Raw genomic sequence first — 22,044 nt, forward strand, 5'->3', positions numbered from 1 at the left:
CTTTTTACAGGGCTAGGTAGGGTAACACTATAGAATAATATGGAGACTCGAGACTCATGAACCTTCACCCCAGTTGTAATTCCTAACCTATAAAGAGAAAGTAAGATTTGTGAATAATATTATTGACCCTGTTTTACTTCAGATTTATTTTGAGAATGAAACAAGGTAATATATGCAAGAATACTCCATGAATGTTAAAGTAGTATATAGATATAATATATCATTTTCAGAGGAAAAAAAGGTTAAAAAAAAAAAAGATAACTGCAATTAAAATGCAAAACATTGGCCTTAAAGTCAAAGCATATCCTTAAAACTTCACTCTTTTTTTGTATTTCTTCTTTTCCTCTTTGTTTATTCAGCCATGGGAAATGTTTTAAATAGTCTTTAATAAATGATTTTATTGCTTGGCAGAAGAAAGGGAAAAAATGAGGTAGTGAATCACATTCAAAATTAACTTGTGATACAGATAATTTAATAGCTATTTTTATAAAGAATTAAGTGCATATTATGGTTACTTATGCACCTCAGTCCATTTTTCATTGTGGATCGATACATTTTGTATAAGCCTGTGTAATTTGCCTTTTTTTCTAACTTTTAGAAATAACTAATAAAATAGGTGATTATAAAGTTCAAATTACTTTGACATCTTTCAGAATATCTCAGTGGTGCTGAAGGTAAGAATTATAACTAATACATGAAGCTGATTTATTAATGGGAAACACACATTTCATTTCATTGGCATCATGTTGACTACCTGATAGGCAATAACCCTCACCCAGTGACAATAGATTACAGTAGGCTTTTAAAGACTTTCCTCAAGACCTAAATGAGAACATTCTCCTGGGAAGATATCCCATTTATTCTTTGCAAATTTTTTTTTTTTTCTGAAGCTCACATGCATCTGTGCATATCTGTAAACTGGATGCCCTGCTTTTTCTCAAGCACACATGGATCTATCGAAAAACTTCTCCATATCATACCAAAACAAAAAGTGCAGCCCACTCTGTTAATACTAGTGATGTCTTATAAATTTAAGCCACATTACTCAGGCAGAAATTCCAGCTGTTAAAACATAGATAATGGAAAGCCAGTTTAAGTAGTGACCATCATTCTCAATGGGGTTAAACACCAGCATTACACATTCCTTGACCCATACACTCGATTGCTTCAGGGTCATTGACAATGTCATCATGACTCAAGTTTTTTGTTGTTTGGTTGCTGAATTCTACTTCATGGAAGAAAATTATATTAATTGTTAGTATTTTATTGGATTGTACACTGAAGTAAACACTCTGTTTAATACCACAATGAATGCTCAAAATAATGTGATGAACTTCATTCTTGAATTTATAGTTAATTTTGATTTAGCTTAAAGTATGCAAAACAAAGCAATAAATATTTGGAATTTGCCTTTTTTCTATCATAATATCATTACTATTCAGACTATGGTAAATTTTCTTCCTTTTTAAACTGTACACATCTCAGCTCTATAAAGTTGCAAAAGTAATCTATTGAATCCTGAGGAATTAAGATGAATTGGATAAATATATTTTTCTGCTATCTATAACTTAATAAAGCCTCTAAAATACTGAGGGGAAAAGACCAATTAGTTCATTAAAAACTACTATCAAGTTGGTTATTTGATGAAAATTAAGAACTCAGTCTTTATTGCCAATTCGGTATTGAAGTTTCAGGACCATACACCACAGTGTCAAGAGAATACCTTTTCCTTATTTAAAAAAAAATAAAAATCATGTAGCTTTGAAAGGGGGGCCTGACTAACAAATGATTATACCTCCATGTCATACCTTCATATTACATCAAATTACATGCTGTCATTAATAAGGTCTTTGGGGATGATGAGTCATCTCCATAATTCCTCAATATTCGGTTTTCTTTTCAATGACTGTCATGTGATATTAAATTATATTTATCTTTACCTGAAATATATTAACCTTGACTAGAGTTCATTATAAATTATCAAATTGTATATGAAAATAGATTATTTTCATTAAATAGCTGGGGAAATTAACAATATAATCAGTTTTACTAAACCCAGTGGGAATCAAAATATAGAAAAAATAGGACCATGATGTTGCTATACAGGTAGTGACAGAAAAGCATATACCAGCATAGCATTTGTAGATGTTATCTAGTTTTAAATCAACATACCTATCCACAGCTATGTTTTGTGCATTGTTTTAAATCTGTAATAAAATAGGCAAGGACTACACAACAAAGGAGATAAAACTATTTACACAAACAGTTGTGCATTTATTATGCATCAAGTATTTTATTATATACAGGGGATCAAAGATACATGTCTCATAGGCAATTTCCTCAAGGAAACCTCTCAGACCAGAAAGGGAATCAAACAGACAGTTATAATACAGAGAAGTAAATGATATGATTCTTCAGGGGGACACAGAAAGGGAAAGGAATTTATAGTAGAGCACACAGAGGGGTTAGATCAGTATTCCTGGGGGTGATAAGGTCTATGCTGAAATTTTAATATTATGTGGCCTTATTATCCTAGACATGTTAATGAGCCCAAGTAAGCGTATAAAACCTACAAGCAGTTGAGAATGGTTGGCACTCAGGCTGTAAGAGCAACATTTTTTTTTTTTTTTTTTTTTTTTGTAATCTTTTTAGCGCTGCACCCATAGCATATGGAGGTTCCCAGGCTAGGGGTCCAAATGGAGCTGTAGCTGCTGGCCTTCACCACAGCCACAGCAACACAGGATCCAAGCTCTGTCTGCACCGTACACCACAGCTCACTGCAACGCTGGATCCTTAACCCACTGAACTGGGCCAGGGATTGAACCTGTGTTCTCATGGATCTAGTCAGATTCATTTCCCCTGAGCCACGAAGGGAATTCAGAGAGCAGCATTTTAGAGATGAAGTACTTATGTAAAAAGCCTAAGAGCTTTAGACTTTGCTCTCTAGAGGCTATGCAAGTCAATGAAAGATTTTATGTAGGGAGGTGATAAGAGGAAATTCACAATTAAGAAGGAAGGTCTTTGGCAGCAGAGTAAAGAATTAATGTCTTGGGTGGGGAGACTGCTTAGGAAGCCGATGTTAAGGTGTTAAGTGGTAATGGAGTGAATTAAATAAGTGCCCTGGTTCAGGGAACAGTGGTGAATATTGCAGTAGATACAGTGGGGGAAGAAAAGAGAGAGTCTGTCGGAGGTAATTTATGAGAATGGGAGAGTGATGAGACTTGGAGGGGTCTTTTTGTTTATTACTACTGTGTTCCTGCCCCAGGACCAAAACTAGACATACAAGAAACATAGATCTTTTTTTTTTTCTTTTTGACTAATTATGTAAAGGATGGAAACTGATTTTTCTCTACCAAACATAAGATATGGGGTTGTCTGCTACACGTCAAGAGAGATCATGAGTTAAAATGTTTGAGTTTATAGCTGCTCAAATAAACGACATAACCAGAGAAACATACACATCCCGTGGCAATTTTGAGGGCTGAGCTAAAATCACTGATTGTTAGCAACTGTTTCATAGTTTTGAATGGTTTGCTTTAGGAGTCATCACAATCCTAGGTTTAAAAGTGGGGAAGGTAGACATGTGGGTGAGAGAAAAAGGAACAAGGTGAGGGCTAACTAAGTGGGAAGATGGGAATGCACTTTTGTATTTTTGAAAAAATAAAAGAGTCTCAACTTTGGAGGTTTGCATAGGGTCAAAAATATTTATAATGTTATGATAACTCGTAAAGGAGATGGAAGGGTGAGAGGCTATGTGGTGCAATATCCTTATAGGAGTTGAACTTTTTTTTTTTGTTTGTTTGTTTGTTTAATGACTGCTGCAACAAATACTGGAATTTAGTGGCTTAGAATAATACAAATGTTTTGTCTAAAATTCTGTAGGTGAGAAGTCTGAAATGATTCTCACTGGGATAAAATCAAGATGTCAACAGGGATGCATCCCTTCCAGAAGATCTGGGGGAAGAATCCATGTCATTCTTTTTTCCTGCTTCTGGGAAACCACCCACATTCCTTGGCTCATGGCCCCATTCTTACATTCTCAAAGTCGGCAGTTAAGGCGGGCTAGTCTTCCCCACACTACATCACTCTGGTTGGTTCTTGGCTGTCACCATCACACCTTCTATGACTCTTTTAAGGACTCCTGTGATTATATTGAGCTCAGGTGAATAATTCAGGGTACTCTCCCCATTTGGAGGTCCTCCACTGAATCATATATGAAAAATCCCTTTTGCTGTGTAGAGTAAGATAGTCATCAGTTCCAGGGATTAGGGCATGAACATCTTGAGGCTCCATAATTATGTCTAGTGTGGGAGCTCTGATTCACTTAAGGCAAGGAGGTGTTGAAGCATGTTGTAAATTGAGTGTGGCTAAGGGATTTACTTACCATGAAATAAGAATCTGAGAAGGCATGGTGGCAAGGTTTGGGAGGAGCAATTAAATTAGACCAGAAACATGGTTTTAGTCTTATCGCTGATAGAAATTACTTTTCTGAACTGGTTCATGTTTCATGATTTGTTTAGTGGAAATCTAATACTTGTTATCAACAAAGATGGATTGGTTAAAAATGTGAGTTTTGAGTATGTTCATAAAAAAGGCAAACCATTTTCAGGTTTCATTAACTTTCACCACAGGCAGATTTTTTTGGTTTTACAAGGTCATAAAACATTGATTAAGTGTTAGATAACTTTATGTTATTAATTTTTCTGACTTTGACTTCTTTTGTTTAACTTCTCTAAAGTGTCAGCTAAATATGCTTTAAGGTCATAATTGCACATAATGTGCTCAGATAAAATTTATTGAGGCCATTCATTTGTCCCAGACAACCAGGCAGTTGTGATGAAGCTATTCTTTGTATTAGCAAGTGAGATCGGGTTCAAAACCATAGAAATGTGAAGCTGTGTGTGATCGTAGCTGTACTTAGACTCAAGTCATTCATATCAAAAATGTCAACCCTTTACTAGCTTTTCTTTTTTTTTTTTTGCTTTTATTTTCAAATGTTATTTTAGTCATAACATCATAATAGCCTTTGTTCAAAAAAATGGATAAAATATTTTTGTTACAGCTTCATGAAACTTAGTAACTCAAAAAATAAAGTAAAAATCCAGGATATGGTATTACTATTTTTAAGGCATACAGTAATTTAATTAAGGATATGGAGTTCCTATTGTGGCTCAGTGGGTTATGAGCCTGACATAGTGCCTGTGAGGATGCAGGTTCAATCCCTGGCCTCATTTGTGGGATGAGGATCTGGCATTGCCACAAGCTCTGGTGTAGATCACAGATGTGGTTCATATCAGGCGTTGGTGTGGCTGTGGTGCAGGCCTGAAACTCTGATTTGAACCCTAGCCTGGGAACTTCCATATGCCACAGGTGCTGCCTTAAAAAAGATAAATAAATAAATTAGAAATATTGGTTGCACCTATATTATACTTCTACATAAAGTTATGTTCTGATTAATAAAAATAAATATAGAGCTTCCTGTGATATGAACTGACCTCAATTTAGTAATTAAAATGTTCATTTAACAACTAGCCAGGTTTGGGGACAGAGTCAAAGAAGACTATGCAAAGTGATGAGATAGGAGTTATAGAACTTTCAAGTGTTGGAAACAGCTCTTCACTATTTTGTTACAAATGTTATAGTCTTCGAACACAAATCACATAGTCTTAAAATTTAAGAAGTATGTATCACAGTGTACAATCCAGTTTAATACTGAAATCCATTTTTGTATTATCTGACTCCTGGAATGCTAACCAAGGATTTTGTGTAGATGAAAGAACATATGTGTTTTAAAAATTAAATGATAGTTATGTTTCTCCTTTAAGCTATTTAGAAATGTGAATTTTAAGCATTTTTAATTTTTTATAATGATTTTTATTTTCCATTATAGTTCGTTTACAGTGTTCTGTCAATTTCTACTGTACAGCCAAATGACCCAGTCACACATTTATATACATTCTTTTTCTCACATTATCATCCATAATGTTCAACCATAAGTGACTAGATACAGTTCCCTGTGCTATAACAGCAAGATCTCATTGCTTATCCACTCCAAATGCAATAGTTTGCATCTATTAACCCCAAACTCCCAGTCCATCCTATTCCGTACCCCCTACCCTTGGCAACCACAAGTATGTTCTCCAAGTCCATGATTTTCTTTTCTGTGGAAAAGTTTATTTGTGCTGTATATTAGATTCCAGATATAAGTGATATCATATGGTATTTGTCTTTATCTTTCAGACTTACTTCACTTAGTATGAAAGTCTCTAGTTCCACCCATGTTGCTGCAAATGGCATTATTTTTTATGGCTGAGTAGTATTCCATTGTGTATATATACCACATCTTCTTAATTCCCTTCATCTGTCAATGAACATTTAAGTTGTTTCCGTGTCTTGGCTATTGTGAATAGTGCTGCAATGAGCACATGGGTGCATGTATCTTTTTCAATGAAAATTTTGTCCAGACACATGCCCAAGAGTGGGTTTGCTGGGTCATATCATAGTTCTATATTTAGGTTTCTGCTATACCTCCATAGCGGTTGTACCAATTTACATTCCCAGCAACAGTGTAGGAAGGTGTCCTTTTCTCCACACCTTCTCCAGCATTTGTTATTTATTAATTTGTTATTGGTGGCCATTCTGACAGATGAGGTGGTAGAATTTTAAGTATTGATATAAAAAGCAGACAAAAAGGTTTAATTTGCTCTTTGCTCTTTATTTCAAATGACTATTTGTTGAGGTAGTTTTAGCCATTAATCAAATTAGTGAAAGATAGTGGAAGTCTTCTAGAGAAAGTATGGAGGGATTTGGTCAAGATACATCCAAATTTGGACCCAAGGTGTAAATCTCTGATAATATATGAACAATTCATTATTCAAGATTCAATATCACGTATTCTCATGGTCAAATCTGAGGTTTCATAAAAGAGTATGTCCTTTTACAGACTCAGATTTTCATATGGCACAGAATTGTGCCTCATACATCTTGGGTTCCACTTGATTGTTTTCAGAACATTAGGGTTACAGGTTTCTTTGTGAATGTAGTTTCCAGTCAGTTCAGTTTTCTTCTCTTAGAAGACACTGCTATGTCAAATATTTGTTATCTCAGAAACATGCAGATATTCACAAATGAACAGTAGTCTCAGGAACTTAGGTTGTGATTTCTATTTATGAAACCCGTGGCTTTTCTAAGAAATTGTGACTTCATTTCCTTCATTGGACTGTGCATTTCTTCAAATTCTGAGATACTCTTGATCTTAGCATGCATATAATTTGCATTTTCTATTTCCCCACTTGACAATTTATGTTTAAATGAATATACTTCCTTGAATAAACAATATACTTGTTTTTCTCTTACAGTTTCAATTTTAGTGTTTAAAGTGTCTAATTATAGCCATTAGATAAATAAACATCATCAATCATTAGAGACAAAAAATTGAGTGTCACCGAATTTGAAGCTGTAGAGTCTCAATTTAAGAAAACAGTTCAGGGGAGTTCCCATTGTGGCTTAGTAGGTTATGAGCCTGACTAGTATCCATGAGGATGTGGGTTTGATCCCTGGCCTCGCTTAGCGGGTTAAGGATTCAGCATTGCCATGAGCTATGGTGTAGGTTGCAGATGCAGCTCAGATCCTATGTTACTCTGTCTGGGGCTGAGGCTGGCAATTGCAGTTCTGATTCAACCCCTAGCCAGAAATGTTATATGCTGCAGGTACGGCCCCCAAAAAAGCAAAAAGCAAGAACAGTTCAGTATAATACTTTCTATGTATTTCTGCTTTCAATGACCAAACATTTGGACATTTGACGTATTAGTACAATATTGTATGTATACTCCAACTATTTTTACCAAATATTCTATAAAGTGGCAGTCACTAAAGGGGTAAACAAGTAATACATTCATAGATTTGATCACTTCCTGTTCTGTGTGATACTATGGATGCATTTTGCAAATTTAGATGAAAGCCTTTCAGCATAAGTGTTAGCTGGGCAGACCAATAATTCTAGCTCATTTCAACATTTTCTTTTCATGTCATTGCAAATTGGTTGTCTGTGGGATGTGAACACAGAAATGTCTCATATAATTTATTGGTATTCTTGCTCTCTACTTATTTGTGTGTCTAAACAGGTAAACTTTTTTTTTTTTGCCTTAAAATATCAGTTTAGCCATACCTCTGGGTTAGGAAGCATTTGTGTCCTAGGCTATAGTTCAAATCCAAGAACAAGACTAGAGTTTTATAGGAGAGTCAGGTGAACTCTGCACTTATAAGAAAGGTCTTGTAATGGCAGGATCAAAATGGTGGTTTCGAGATATCATAGAGAAGAAAAGAGCATTGAATAAGAATGGCAAGAAAAGGACAGGATTGATAATGTCACTTTTCCAAACTATTTTTTTTTTTTTTACTAAAACCAGTTATAGAACACTTTATGGAGATTAATTCTAGAAATATCCATTATTGAGAATTTTGAAATCTGACCATTCAGAGAAAAGGTCTGTGGTTATGTGATTGAAATAACAACCAATAAAGTAATAGTTTTTCATGGAAATGCTTATTTTCAATATCTCACTTGTGTGAAACCAGACTGAAATCTTGCACATAATATGACATCGATTTATACATATATGTCCGAGTAATGATTTATGCAGTAATCATTCTCTAACTTATTAAATATTAGATGTCTATACAAAGAATATGTGATAAAGAATAAAACTGATTAGAAAGAAACATTCTAAATTACTGATAGAAATTTTTATCATTTTCTTTTACAGACTATTCAAAAAAATCAAGAATCATATTTGTGGAATAAAAGCCCATTTCCATGTTTATTATTGATTCTCATTTGTACTAACTTTTTTTTTTCTCCCCAGCAAGTTTCTATTCATTTGGAATATGTAGCTGACACACCTCAGAATAATTAATACTGTCTGATCAAGTGATAGATACTGCAACTTTCTTTCATTTCAGCACCTTCATCCTTTTTGAGTGGAGTGAGAAAACCCATATGGGCCTGAAAACCTATGTATTTGTTTGTAAAATCCAGTTTGTTCCTAAATAACTTAATGTTTCTCACTGGTGCCCTATTTACAATCCCTGTTTTATAAATAATGAAAGTTTAATTTACTTTTTCCTGAGAAATTAAATTCTTAGTAGAGTTAGCAAATATATAATGGCTTTTCTGTTTGTTTGTTTTTTTAAGGATCCCCTTTTTCACCTGGAATCACACAGATATGAGAGAGGAAGGGGCAGATGTCCTTTTGACCCCAGCTCTTCCTTCATCTCCACTTTAATTGGTAATTATCATGGCCACAGCCATGAGGTGATAGTCATATTGATTTTGAAACTTAGATTCAATTCTTTAGTATTTTTTTATTTATGTTGCTTTGTCATTATCTCTTTACTGGTGCTGAGAACAAGGATATTATATTTGAAGCCATGCTAACTTGAGCCAGTTTTACTCTAAAATAAATGCAACTGCTATGAAGTACAGTTGTCTCATTCAGAAAACACAAATTGTCACTTAATATCTGATAGAAGGTGTTTTGTCTTGTGCCATGTATTGTTCACAAAATGCAATTATATAAATACTTTATAAAAAATAGCTATAGAAACTAAACTGTATCAACAGATGTTAATTCTTTAAAAAATTTTTTTTATTGAAGTATATTTGATTTACAACATTGCGTCAATTTCTGCTCTACAGCAAAGTGACCCAGTTTTATATATATACATATATATATAAATATGTACATATATATACACACATTCTCTTTCTTATATTATCTTCCATCATGGTGTATCACAAGAGACCAGACATAGTTCCCTGTGCTATACAGTAGGACTTAGCTTATCCATTCTAAATGTAGTATTTTGCAATGGATGTTAATTCTTTTTGTTTTAATTACTCCGTGACCTTAAAAGAACTTTTAATTTTCTCATCTTGGTGCTTTTTCTGTCTCAGTAGAATTCAGCAGAAAGTTATCTCAGTTTAGAACTTCAAAGTCATTTATCTAAATTCCTGTTGACTTAAAATATCAACTGTGGAGGTCGACTGCCTCAAACTACCCTTAAATGTCCATATTAGAAAAATAGAATAAGATGGCTGTGTCTGATCTAGATTTTGATTTAATTAGATGAGATACATATGAATCTCACTTAAGTCCCAGCAGAATACATTCTCGTTCTCTTTAATACAATTTGGGTTGAAAATGGCACACCCTTGTCAAACGCCCTGGCACCGTGATGGTACAGACAGCTGGACAAGTTCTCAAGTGTAAAGCTGAAGAGAGCAACCCCTGACACCTAACCTAAGTGCAATTAGGAATCATTGTTTTCTTGCTGTTGAATGGTTTCATTACAGGTATGGTACAGATGTACAGGCGTCTGTTATTATATTTGCAACACTTTGAGTTATATGCTAATATTAGGTCATATTCTTTGGAAAAAAAAAATGAGAACATGTAAAATAACATGTAGAGACTTCTTACCCTAAATAAGTGGTAAAAACTTATAATTCCCTGCTGATAGTAATCAAAATATGTTATGCTTGATTTAGAGTTGATACAGATGTCCCTGTGTATTCTAGAGACTACACGTTCCCTGGACTTCTTCCAGACAGTGGATTTTGATGGGTTTTGCATCCCATTCCCCACTCTCACTCTCCTATCCTAATCAGAATACTCAGGTCAAAATAAGCAGAGCTTTTATCTGTTTATTTGTAGGACACAATTCTTAGGTTAGCTATAATTGGTAGGGAAAGTTCGATTTATTTCAGCTTCATAATTTGAAAGACCTGTAAGATGAGAATTTCACAGAGTAGTTAGTTTTCAGGAGCTTGAATTAGTAGATATTTTTAAAGAATGTAAAAATTTAAAGAAAATATTAAGACATATTGAGTTCCTCTACTAATCCGTATATGTGTGAGTGTTTGTGTGTGTGTGTGTGTGTGTGTGTGTGTGTGTAAACACAGCGAGGAAGAGAGATTTTAAATATGGGAATAGAGTAGCTTAAGTCAGTTTGGACTTAGTAGAAATCACAATCTTAGGATTGTGACTTTTGAAGATTGCCAGATCCATAAATGTTAGAAATTCCTAGTAGATTGGCAGCATGTGAAATTAAAATACGTGTATTTGACAGACTTACAGAATTTTGTGTAATGTTTTTAGTGGTTTTTGTCACTTCATAGATTTAAGATTTGAATATGTCTGGAAGAAGGGAACTATCTTATCTTGCTTGTACCTTACAATATCTCACTCAAAAAAGGCCTCCTATAAGTATCAACTGAATGAAATACTCATTGGGATTCCTACACAGACAAGCCAAAAATAGATGTGGGGATTATATTCACAAGAATATTATAAAATGTATTGAAAGTCAAAATTATGCAGTAAACACTACTTCTATAGTAAAATCCTAAGAATAGTAGAAGAGAGTATCATTTCTTTTTTAACTGTTTTTTAAATTATATTTTTATTAGAGTATAGTTGATTTACAGTGTTGTGTCAATTTCTGCTATATAACATAGTGACCCATTCATATATTCTTTTTCTCATACTATCTTCCATCATGTTCTTAACATTTATTTTCTTTTAAATGGTTAAAACTATATATATATAATATATAATATATAAAAATATATATTTATATATAATATATAATATATAAAAATATAAATATATTATATGTAATATATAATATATAAAATGTAAATATATTTATATATAATATATTAAAAATATATATATATATTTTTTAGCCACCCTGTCACTCACCACTCAGCCTCCCTGGAGGTCGTTTATGCATGAAACCAGAAATCTAGAACTGAATTTTTTAAGAGGGGAGCTATTACTGGAGGGACATTTCCAAGTGAGCTACATTGAACTTCCAAATCAAATTACTCTCTGCCAACCTGTGAAGTACTTGCCATCTGGGTGGCTGTTTCACTCATTCAGAAGAGAAATCAAATCATAAGAGTCCTCCAAGCTAAACACAAAAGTCATAGAATAATCCCTCCAAAGAGAAGAAATAAAAATATAATTCTTCTCATTTATCCCCTAGCTTTCATCCCAAAGTAACTTTGAGAGATCCTTCATTCACTGTGGGTGTGCAGCAGCCACTGGGATGGAAATCTGATAACCTATGTGAGTCAGGAACTCTTTAAAATACAGGAAGTAGAAATAATTCACCCAATTGAAAAAGCAGCAGAAATTTGGGCTGGAAAAAAAAATCGAGCTACCTGAGTTAGAATTTGGCAAGCTCGGTGCAGCTGACTCTGACAGGGACAGAATGCATTAATGTGATATTTTGTGACCACACATGTTCTCTGCTGATGGGTTAAGATAGGACTCCATTCTGGCAAGACAATCACCATTGTTACATCATTTCTGCTTCTTTGTTAATTATAGGTCACACTTAATTTTTACTACCTGTTCACATTAAAATGCACTTTCATGATTTAAAAAACAAACAACCCCCCCCCAAAAAAAACCCTCAAATTTGTTAACAATACTTTGAAAACTAACAAGGCCTGCAGAGGAAAAAACATGCTCCCAAGTCAGAGAATGTCTTAATAATTTCTGAACGTTAGATACAAGTTTTCTTTCATTTAACTTAAATTCAGTTGACTTAAGATCACAAGGAGTAAAAGCATACTGAAAAACTGAATAAGGAAGAAAGATTTCTTGTTAGGTGAAAGACAAGTTAAAGAACACTTTTATTAAATTTATAGTCTAATTTAGAATGGAAATGTTAGTAACTGGCAATGATTCTATGTGAAACAAGATTTAAGGAGTAAAACAAGCTCCTTATTGAGCCATGTTCTGTATGTTCAGAAGCCTGTCAAAATGAAAGCATACATTAATTAGACTTGCTCTTTAAATGACACTTTGTATTCACATAATTTATCTCGGTGGCATAGAAATTCATGTCACAGGTGCAATAATTCTATATGTTTAGCCACATTTTCCCCCTACTGTGACTGCTAATGTTACATTTAAAGTAGTCTCAAATAACTGTCTGAAGAAGGCAAAACATTACAACCTGGTTTTTAAAACAGTTTGTTGAAACAATGAATTACCTAGTAAGATGGATTGCCGTATTACTTGCCTGTTCCTTTCAAGTCACCCAAAGATACTTAGGACTTATCTTACCACTAAAAATTATTAAGTTTGGTGGCTGGCCAAATAAAAATTCAGGAAATATTTTCTTTATGCCATTTTGGCCAGGAAGGAAAGATAGTAACTGACTCTTTTGCACTGGTTACATTTGATGTAATATTGCAATATTTTCCTTAGTAAGTTGATAACACCTTCAGTAACTTTGGCATTTCTTTGATACTCTGTGCTCTCAATTCTATTGCCACTTTTTTAAACCTTTTAGGAGTTCCTGTGGTGGCTCAACAGAAACAAACCCAACTAGTATCCTTGAGATGCAGGTTCTATCTCTGGCCTCAGTTAGTGGGTTAAGGATCCACCACTGCCACTGTGGTATAGGTGTTGCCGGAATCCGGCCTCTGTCTGACAGTGCTGAATTGAAATGCAGAAACAGAGTTTTGGGTAAAGGAGAAAAAAATAGTGTTATTACTTTGCCAGGCAAAGGAGGGTCAGAGCAGACTAATGCCTTAACGACTGTGTCCCCTCTTAGAAAGAATTGCAAGGAGTTTGATAGTAAAAAGGAGAAAAGCAGGTTTTTAGATAGGAATGAGGATTGGGACAAACCTTCTTTCTTTGGGGGAATCTTAGTCATCAAAGCTGGAGTCAGGAGATGTTCACAATGGTGGTCTTCTGGGTTATTGCCTAGAATAACAGTACTTTCGAAAACGGCAGATTGATCACACATTAGAACAAACTAGGGAAGTTCCTGAAAAACATGATGTGCTAACAATCTTTAACCCGCAGGCAGTTATGCTCAGGGTACCTAATCTTTAGCTTGTGGGTGATTATGTTTAGGGTCCATTAAGTCATGGAGAAGGACAAGGAAGGACTCTAAGCTGTTCAGTTTCAAAGTATTCATTTCATAAAGAAGTGTAAGGAATATAACTTTTCTCTCAGGGGTATGAGGCACCTGCATTATAGGTTGCAGTTGTGGCTCAGATCCAGTATTGCTGTGGCCGTGGCATAGGCCAGCAGCTGCAGCTCCTATTTGACTCGTAGTTTGGGAACTTCCATATGCCACAGATGCGACCCTAAAAAGAAAGAAAAAACCATATATATATATAAATACCTTTCTTTCTGAATTGCTGCATTACTTGCCTGTTCCTTTCTAGTCACCCAAAAATACTTAGGACTTATCTTACCACTAAAAATTATTAAGTTTGGTGGCTGGCCAAATAAAAATTCGGGAAATATTTTATAACTTTTCTCTCAAGGGTATGAGGCACCTGCATCATAGGTTGCAGTTGTGGCTCAGATCCAGTATTGCTGTGGCCGTGGCATAGGCCAGCAGCTGCAGCTCCTATTTGACTCATAGTCTGGGAACTTCCATATGCCACAGATGTGACCCTAAAAAGAAAGAAAAAACCATATGTATATAAATACCTTTCATTCTGACCCAGATTTTTATTACCACTTACAGGTGTAGTTTAATACATACTGTTCCTTAAGTGCCTAAGATATGCTTATGTACCTGTTAATAGTGTTTGGGGAAAAACCACTTTGGTTTGTCATGTACCTTTTCACACTTTTCTTTGAAAGTGCTAGCTTTGTTGTTAGAACTTTTTGGGACACTTTTAAGTTAAAGGCTTATGAAATTTTATATCAACAAATAAGCATGAATGAGATACTTCACAGTTACTGAAATTTTCTTTCTACGCTTTTTTGGTCCTATGTTATGGTTTTCAGCAACTAAAACTACAAAAGTTTATAGCTGCTAAAATTTTCTTCCTGTGCTTTTATATATATAAAATAGAATATATATCTCCTCACTACATATTCTGTGAACTGGAGGTCAGTGTGGTTTGAATGAAAGGAAGTTGGAATACATGCAGGGAAAACGTGATTATTTCAAGTCTTAATAACATTAAAACTTTTTTTTTTAAATAAATGTTTCTTTTTGATTAATTGTATTCAGGGTAGAGTTATGAATGAATAGTTCTGGCACAAAATAGGTCTTAATATTAGGAAAATGAATGAAATAATCAGAATGAAGATGAAATAGATGGCTATATAATTACAACTTCTATAAATGTGACAAGTGAATGTGTTGGCTCCTTTCTTGTATTCATCCCAACTGTAGAAACTCATTCCCTTACCATGTTCCTGTCCCTAAAGAATATCTGTCATTTTGTATCCAAGATTGTTGTGCTCTCTCATTTGGCAAAAGGCCAAGTATTCACATGCTGATGGTTGCTTCTGGCTCCAACTGCTAGTTTCTAAAGAGCTATTTGACTATTTGCTTATGGTTTCCTCAAAACAAACAAAAAAAATTTAAAAAAGAGGGGGGAAAAAGTCCTCTCAAATTCCCCATTGACATTCTCACCCTCAGGAATGTGGTTTAACCAGCCTGGTATCAGTGTCACTGGTTTGCCACCAAGGAAACTCACAACACCACCGTGGATGCCAGGAAATGCAATGAACAGATTCAAAATATGTTTTTCTTTTTCCTTCATGCCTCAGAAACCACCTTCTTAACATTGATTGCTAATGCTAGCTACAAAGCAAAAGCAAAAAAAAAAAAAAAAAAAAAAAAAAAAAAAGGGAAAAACAACTCCATAACTAGTAAAAGGACATGATTTTGTATTTATTATTATTATTATTATTATTTATTATTATTTTGCTTTTTAGGGCTGCACATGTGGCATATCAGACCTGATTTGGTTTTCTGATTTCTTTCCTTTTAGCATCCTAAGCAGGCTGAGTGTGAACTGGGATGTTGGAACTCCAGACCATTCTTATCCATCCTTATCCTCTCAAGTGCCTTTTGTTCCTCTTTTCAATCAAGCATCAGAGTCACTCTACAAAAGAGTTGTTTTCTAACAAAATAGTATAGTTCACTTATAAAGTGAGGCATTTCAGTCCATTTTAGCCATGTCTATTCCATGAGGCAGATATGGTTCACATACTAGGAACTAGTAAACTAACTCAAGTTTGGTCAGGGACGGGCTCATGGAGAAAGATGTTCATGGCCAGGTAAACTGGGAGGGGAGAGATGCAACGTTCCGGGCAAAAAAAAAGGGCAGCTGAGAAAGAAAAGCTTGGCAGTCTCAGGAAATCACTTGTAGATCTCTCTGATTCTCTGCATAACCGAGACACTGAGATTGCCAAACAGTTTTACCACAAACAGCAGATTTGGGACTTGGGTGGGGTGGGGTTTTGCCTGATTTCCAGTGCAGAACTGTTTCCACTCTTCTTGTATGTCTATATAGAGATTCTTGTTGGGCATGACAATGGTAAGTTACATTCACCTGTCAAAATAGCCTGCAGATGTGTTTTATTTTTTAATTATAACCACACTTGACCAACTAAAATTAACGTAACATCAGTTACTATCAGAAGCCAGTGCTAAAACAAGGAAAATTATATATGGCATAAAAATCAAGCTGGTTATTTATGTTCAAAACATCAAAATAGATTAGATACCAGTTAAATTTATGGCCAGGCTAGGACATTGTTAAATGTCATACCTCCATAGGTATAGAAAATGAAAAACTTGAGTAATTCTGTTCTTAATGAAACTCAAACATTCTTTATATGAAGCTTTTATTTTTTATCCATGAAAATATGAATTACCCAGATTTTTCTTTCGTGTTCTATAAAATACCAAAATATTGACTCACAAATTTTCTCTATAATGTATGGTTGTAATTATAAAGTAAAGCTTTCAGTTAGAAACTATTTACTGTAAATAGTATCAATTACTATAGTGATGCTGAGTATTTTTGCTCATTTAATTACTGTTCATTTACATTCATGCTAAAGCTTTATTGTAATTTATTGATTTTGTTAAATTGTTTATTTTTTCTTAGGAGTGTACTTTACCAAACATCATCGTTATCTATGACTATGAATTTATTTTGTTTTTCACGATGATAATAAAATACAAAAGGAGAATCTTTCCCTTCTGAGGAAAATCTAATGTTTCCAACTGGAACACATTTGGTTCAGTTTATATAGCATATAGTTTTTACCACCTGTCTAGCTTCTTTGAAGTTTAAGTCAAACAATTCATATTGTATTATTTGAATTTTTCACAAACTATTTTCTTTTATCTGGATACAAAAAAGGGAAATTGGGTAAAATTGATAATATGTCATTTTTTTCCCTTGGGCAGATAAGCTGCTGTGTGTGTGTGTGTGTGTGTGTGTGTGTGTGTCTGTGTGTGTGTGTGTGTAAGAGAGAGAGATTTGGTGTCGTATGGCTCCATCTAGTGGCTACAATGGGTACATGTTTGTTAAATTTATAGACTTGATTGAAACAACTTTTGAAATGTTGTTCAAATTGAGATAAGTGCAATAAAATTGATGTGAGCCAAAATGAAGATTATTTTCCCACAATAATATTTTCATATATTAAAGTTCTATAACTATTTCAGGAAATTAAATTATATCAAATATTAAAAACTTAGAAAATAGAAAGTTGTTTCTTTTTTTTTTCTTTTAAGGGCTGCATCCATGGCATATGGAAGTTCCCAGGCTAGGGGTCAAATCAGAGCTGTAGCTGCCAGCCTACACCACAGCCACAGCAATGACAGATCCAAGCTACATCTGCAACCTCCACCAGAGCTCCCTGCAATGCTGGATCCTCAACCCACCGAGCAAGGTCAGGGATCAAACCCACATCCTCATGGATACTAGTTGGATATGTTTCCCCTGAGCCACAATAAGAACTCCTGTCATGATTTTAAAGAAACCTACTTTTTATACACATTATGCATTAAACATTCAGCCTAGTCCATACCAGCAAAATGTGTTCTGTTTAGGAGAGTTTTACAAAATTACCTTTATATTTTATTATTTTTTTCCTGAAGTATAGTTGATTTACAGTGACTTATGTATACAGATAATTGATTCAGATATATATTCTTTTTCAGATCCTTTTCCTTGTAATATACAGTAGGTCCTTGTTGTTTATCTCTTTTATGTATACTAGTGCATATATGTGATTAAGTGATTAAGTATCTCTTAATCACAAATTCCTAATTTATCTCCCCTCCCACCTTTCCCCTTTGGTAACTATAAGTTTGTTGTCTATGTCTGTGAGTCTATTTCTGTTTTATAAATATGTGCATATGTATCATTTTTTTAGATTCTATATAAAGTGATATCAAATTATCTTTGTCTGCCTTAATTCACTTAGTATGATAATCTCCAAGTCTATCCATGTAAAAGGCCTTGATATTTTAGATGGGCACTGTCACCAAGTACAGTATGTGTTTTTTTTAATTTCAGAAAAATCCTTGTTTTGGTGATTCAGTAATCAGTTAACTCTTTTATGGGTCAATGCGTTCATTTATTTATCAAGAATTGATGATAGAGTTGGTGATGCCCAAGGTTTTTTAATGAATTTAGCATGACTCACTATTATCTACATTCAAGTAGTACAGACTGATTCTCACATGTGTTCCTAGCCCTCCCTACTGAATGTATTTCATCTCAAAATATTCTTTTCCACATATAGATATAAAACTTCCAGTGAAGATAGCACTGATTGACTTTGATACAAATTATGTTGTTTTTTTCCCCCTTCTAGTACCAAGATGACTAAATAAGTAAGAGTTCTGAAATAATTCTACTCTACCAAATTACATTTTCTTTTCTCAAGTCTGAATATAAAGCATCTTTATTTTTCAGTTTTTGTTATTTTCCTTATCATACCTCTCACTTAGCATACCTTGAATATATCTGATGACTCAACAAACAGAGCTGATTTTTTAACTTGTTGTCTTGAAAATTTTTAAATACAAAGAAAAATTGAAAGAGGAGTAAAAATTTACATCTGTGTACCACTTACCTTTGCCAACCAGTTGTTAATTTTCTATCACATTTGCTTGGGTCTCTCCTGTCTCTCTCTTTCTTATATATGTAGTTTAAAAGTGAATTCCTTTGTGGGAAGCCTTGATTTTATTTAGTTGTATTCCATATAGTTTTCAAGTATCCATAGTGGGTTTTGTGGATTAAAAAAAAAATTTATGGAAGTTCCCCTCATGGCTCAGTGGTTAACGAATCTGACTAGGAACCGCAAGGTTGCAGGTTTGATCCCTGGCCTCACTTAATGGGTTAAGGATCCAGCGCTGCTGTGAGCTGTGGTGTAGGTTGAAGACACAGCTCGGATCTGGTGTGGCTGTGGCTGTGGCGCAGGCCGGCGGCTACCGCTCCAATTAGACCCCTAGCCTGGGAACCGCATATGCTGAGGGTACAGCCCTAAAAAAGACAAAAAAAAAAAAAATTATGGTTACTTGTCATTTTTAAATGAAAACTAGTTTAATATAGTTACATTTACAAAGACTTATTTTTCGTAAGCTTTTGAATTCAATTTATATCTCATTATTGTTTTTCTAAGTCATACAGAAAGCAATCATCTTCACTTTTTAAAAACTGTCAGTTAACTAGGTAAAAACAAACTTCCTTAAAACGTTTCCCATTTACATCTCAGTTGATTACTTGCTCACATTTTAAAGCATATATGTATATTTAATCTATTCAAGTTTTTAAGTTTTAGAGGTCATACCTTAGAGAAAACCCTTCATGAATGTTGAAGCAATTTTAAATCTAATCAGTAAAATTTATAATGATCGACACTCAAGTCCTCTTAAATTATGTTTAGATATTTGGTCAAATTTTTACACCTGTTACTTAAATCATTCTCATTCTAAAATTGAGTATACAATTAAATGTAGAATTTAAAATACAATTAATTTAAATTTGCTTAAACTTAAAAGCTTTAAGTACCATATGGACACATTCCATATATACATTCCAAATTTAACAGAAAGGCATCAATACTTTGAGTTTAGTGTATTCATCACCTCTATATTTTAAAACCTAACCAGAGTTATATAATACTCACTAAGAAATTGATCGTGTAATTCTCTTGTGACCCAGAGGATTAAGGATCCGACATTGTCACTGCTGTGGCTTGAGTGGCTACTGTGGCTGGGGGACTTATACATGCTGCAGGCGTGGCCAAAAGCAAAACAAAACAAAGGAAATGATCCTATTACCCTAGATTAAGGTTGCTTTTTCCAGTGATCTGTTGCTATCATCTACTTCATTGCCAGAGATTTCTGCCTGGAACAGGATCCTATGCCCAGGACAACCCTTCTGGCCTCACTGAGGGGCACACCAGTTACCTTGTGATGTCACTTTGATAAAAGAAGGGTCCAAGTCTCTGTGTTTCAGAGCTTTTGGTCTTTCTGGAGTTCTGCTATTTTTCTGGGTTTTGTTCCCCTTCCAGTGAACTATTTTAGTGTCTTTGTGGCTGACCCCAAAGACACATAGATGTTTCTTAAGGCCCTATGTACAGCTGTGTATTCCTTTGTCTGATTTTAAGTCTTTGACCCTCACCCCATGGTGCACCTAACTTCATTCATGCTTTTGACTGCCTGATTAAATTATGAGCTCTTTCATTTCTAAATAAGCCACAAACTTACAAATTAAATGACAGCAAATCAGATCATATACAGCTTTATCGGAGTTTGTGATCCCTGCATTCAAGTCACGTTAATGAAAGCAATTTCTTGGTTCTTAGTTCAAGAAGGATTTGAATTACCTGACTCAAATTAAACCCAATACTAATATTAATACCAATACTAATTCCTGATGATATGATATTAAAAGATGTTTATTAAAATACTTAAAGCCAGGTTATTTATCAACTACTCATGTAGGTATATGCCAGCTGCTCTTCTCAATCCTTTACTCTGAACATCACTTTTGAATGCTGTTCCTGCTTGTAAATGTGAAAGCTGAGGCACAGAGAGGTTCAGCAACCTGCCTGAGTTCACACGTCTAGTAAGTGGCAGAGTCAGGATTCCAGTTCTGTTCTTCTGACTGTACTTTCCATCCTCGTTAAGTAGCATCAATTTCATAAGGCTGTATATGCAGCAAATCTGAATATGTTTATTGTAATCGTGGTTTTGTACATCATCATCAGGTCGAGAAAGAGATACTGACTTATTTTTAACGGATGTTTTCATGCAGGTAGTGAATTGTTTGCTGGGCTCTACAGTGACTACTGGGGCAGAGATGCTGCCATCTTCAGGAGCCTGGGGCGACTGGCTCATATCCGCACTGAGCATGATGATGAGCGCCTGTTGAAAGGTAGGATTGAGGAGAATAGAGTGTATAAGTGAGAACTGAAAACAAGTTGAGAACTCCTGGGAAACTTGCCACTTTGATAATAATAGCACAAGTGCAATCTGTAGTTTTTACAAATTTCAGAGTTTCTCACCTTAGCAATACTCCCAAATTAAAATATTATATATGATATTGTGTGGCATTTTATAGCAAAATGGATTGGTTTTATTATAAAACCAAATTACCCTCGCAGCAATGCTTAGAAATCAGGATTTAAATGAACAAAACAAATATATGGAAAGTGAAAAACCCTTTCATCCAATAAATTGTTTTGTTTTCTCTGGTCAGTTGGTATAATTTTTCATGAATTGATTTCTTGCTTTGCTTGTTTTAATATCACATTGTACTTTAGAGACAAATGAACCTCTAGGAAAATCCCTAGGCATTCACTGACACAATGCTTTGTAAGAAATCATGTTTATCCTTTGTCATACTGCTATATCTAGGGACAAAAACATCATTTTCTGGTGAGAAGTTTTATTATTTTCAGGCTTCTTATTAAGCTTTAGAATGCATAGTTGTTATGGCAGTGTTTTGTCATCAAAGTATTTTGACATACCATATCAGTCAAAGGCCATTCACTCAGATCCCTTAGATATAAATATAAAAACTTAAAATGAATTTTCTATTTTAAAATGATCTCCCGTGAGCTGGACTTGCCAATAATTTATAAACTAAAGAATTATGATAGGCTTCTTTACTAAATAATATAAAGTCAGTAAAAATATATGTAAAATATTTTAGTAAAGTACGTATATAAT

At 34.4% G+C, this 22,044-nt stretch overlaps 1 protein-coding gene across 2 annotated transcripts in view; it reads left to right on the top strand.

The window, feature by feature from the left end:
- SEMA3E (semaphorin 3E) overlaps window positions 1–22,044 on the top strand; it is a 258,897-nt gene that overhangs the window by 193,389 nt on the left and 43,464 nt on the right. For both annotated transcript variants that reach the window (XM_013979781.2, XM_003130220.6), the window contains exons 5-6: window positions 9,194–9,287; window positions 21,128–21,247. In XM_013979781.2, the coding sequence (XP_013835235.1) occupies window positions 9,194–9,287; window positions 21,128–21,247 (214 nt within the window). The remainder of the gene's footprint in view (window positions 1–9,193; window positions 9,288–21,127; window positions 21,248–22,044) is intronic.

Source organism: Sus scrofa, chromosome 9, assembly GCF_000003025.6.
Source record: "Sus scrofa isolate TJ Tabasco breed Duroc chromosome 9, Sscrofa11.1, whole genome shotgun sequence".
In the NCBI taxonomy this organism is placed as follows: Eukaryota; Metazoa; Chordata; class Mammalia; order Artiodactyla; family Suidae; genus Sus; species Sus scrofa.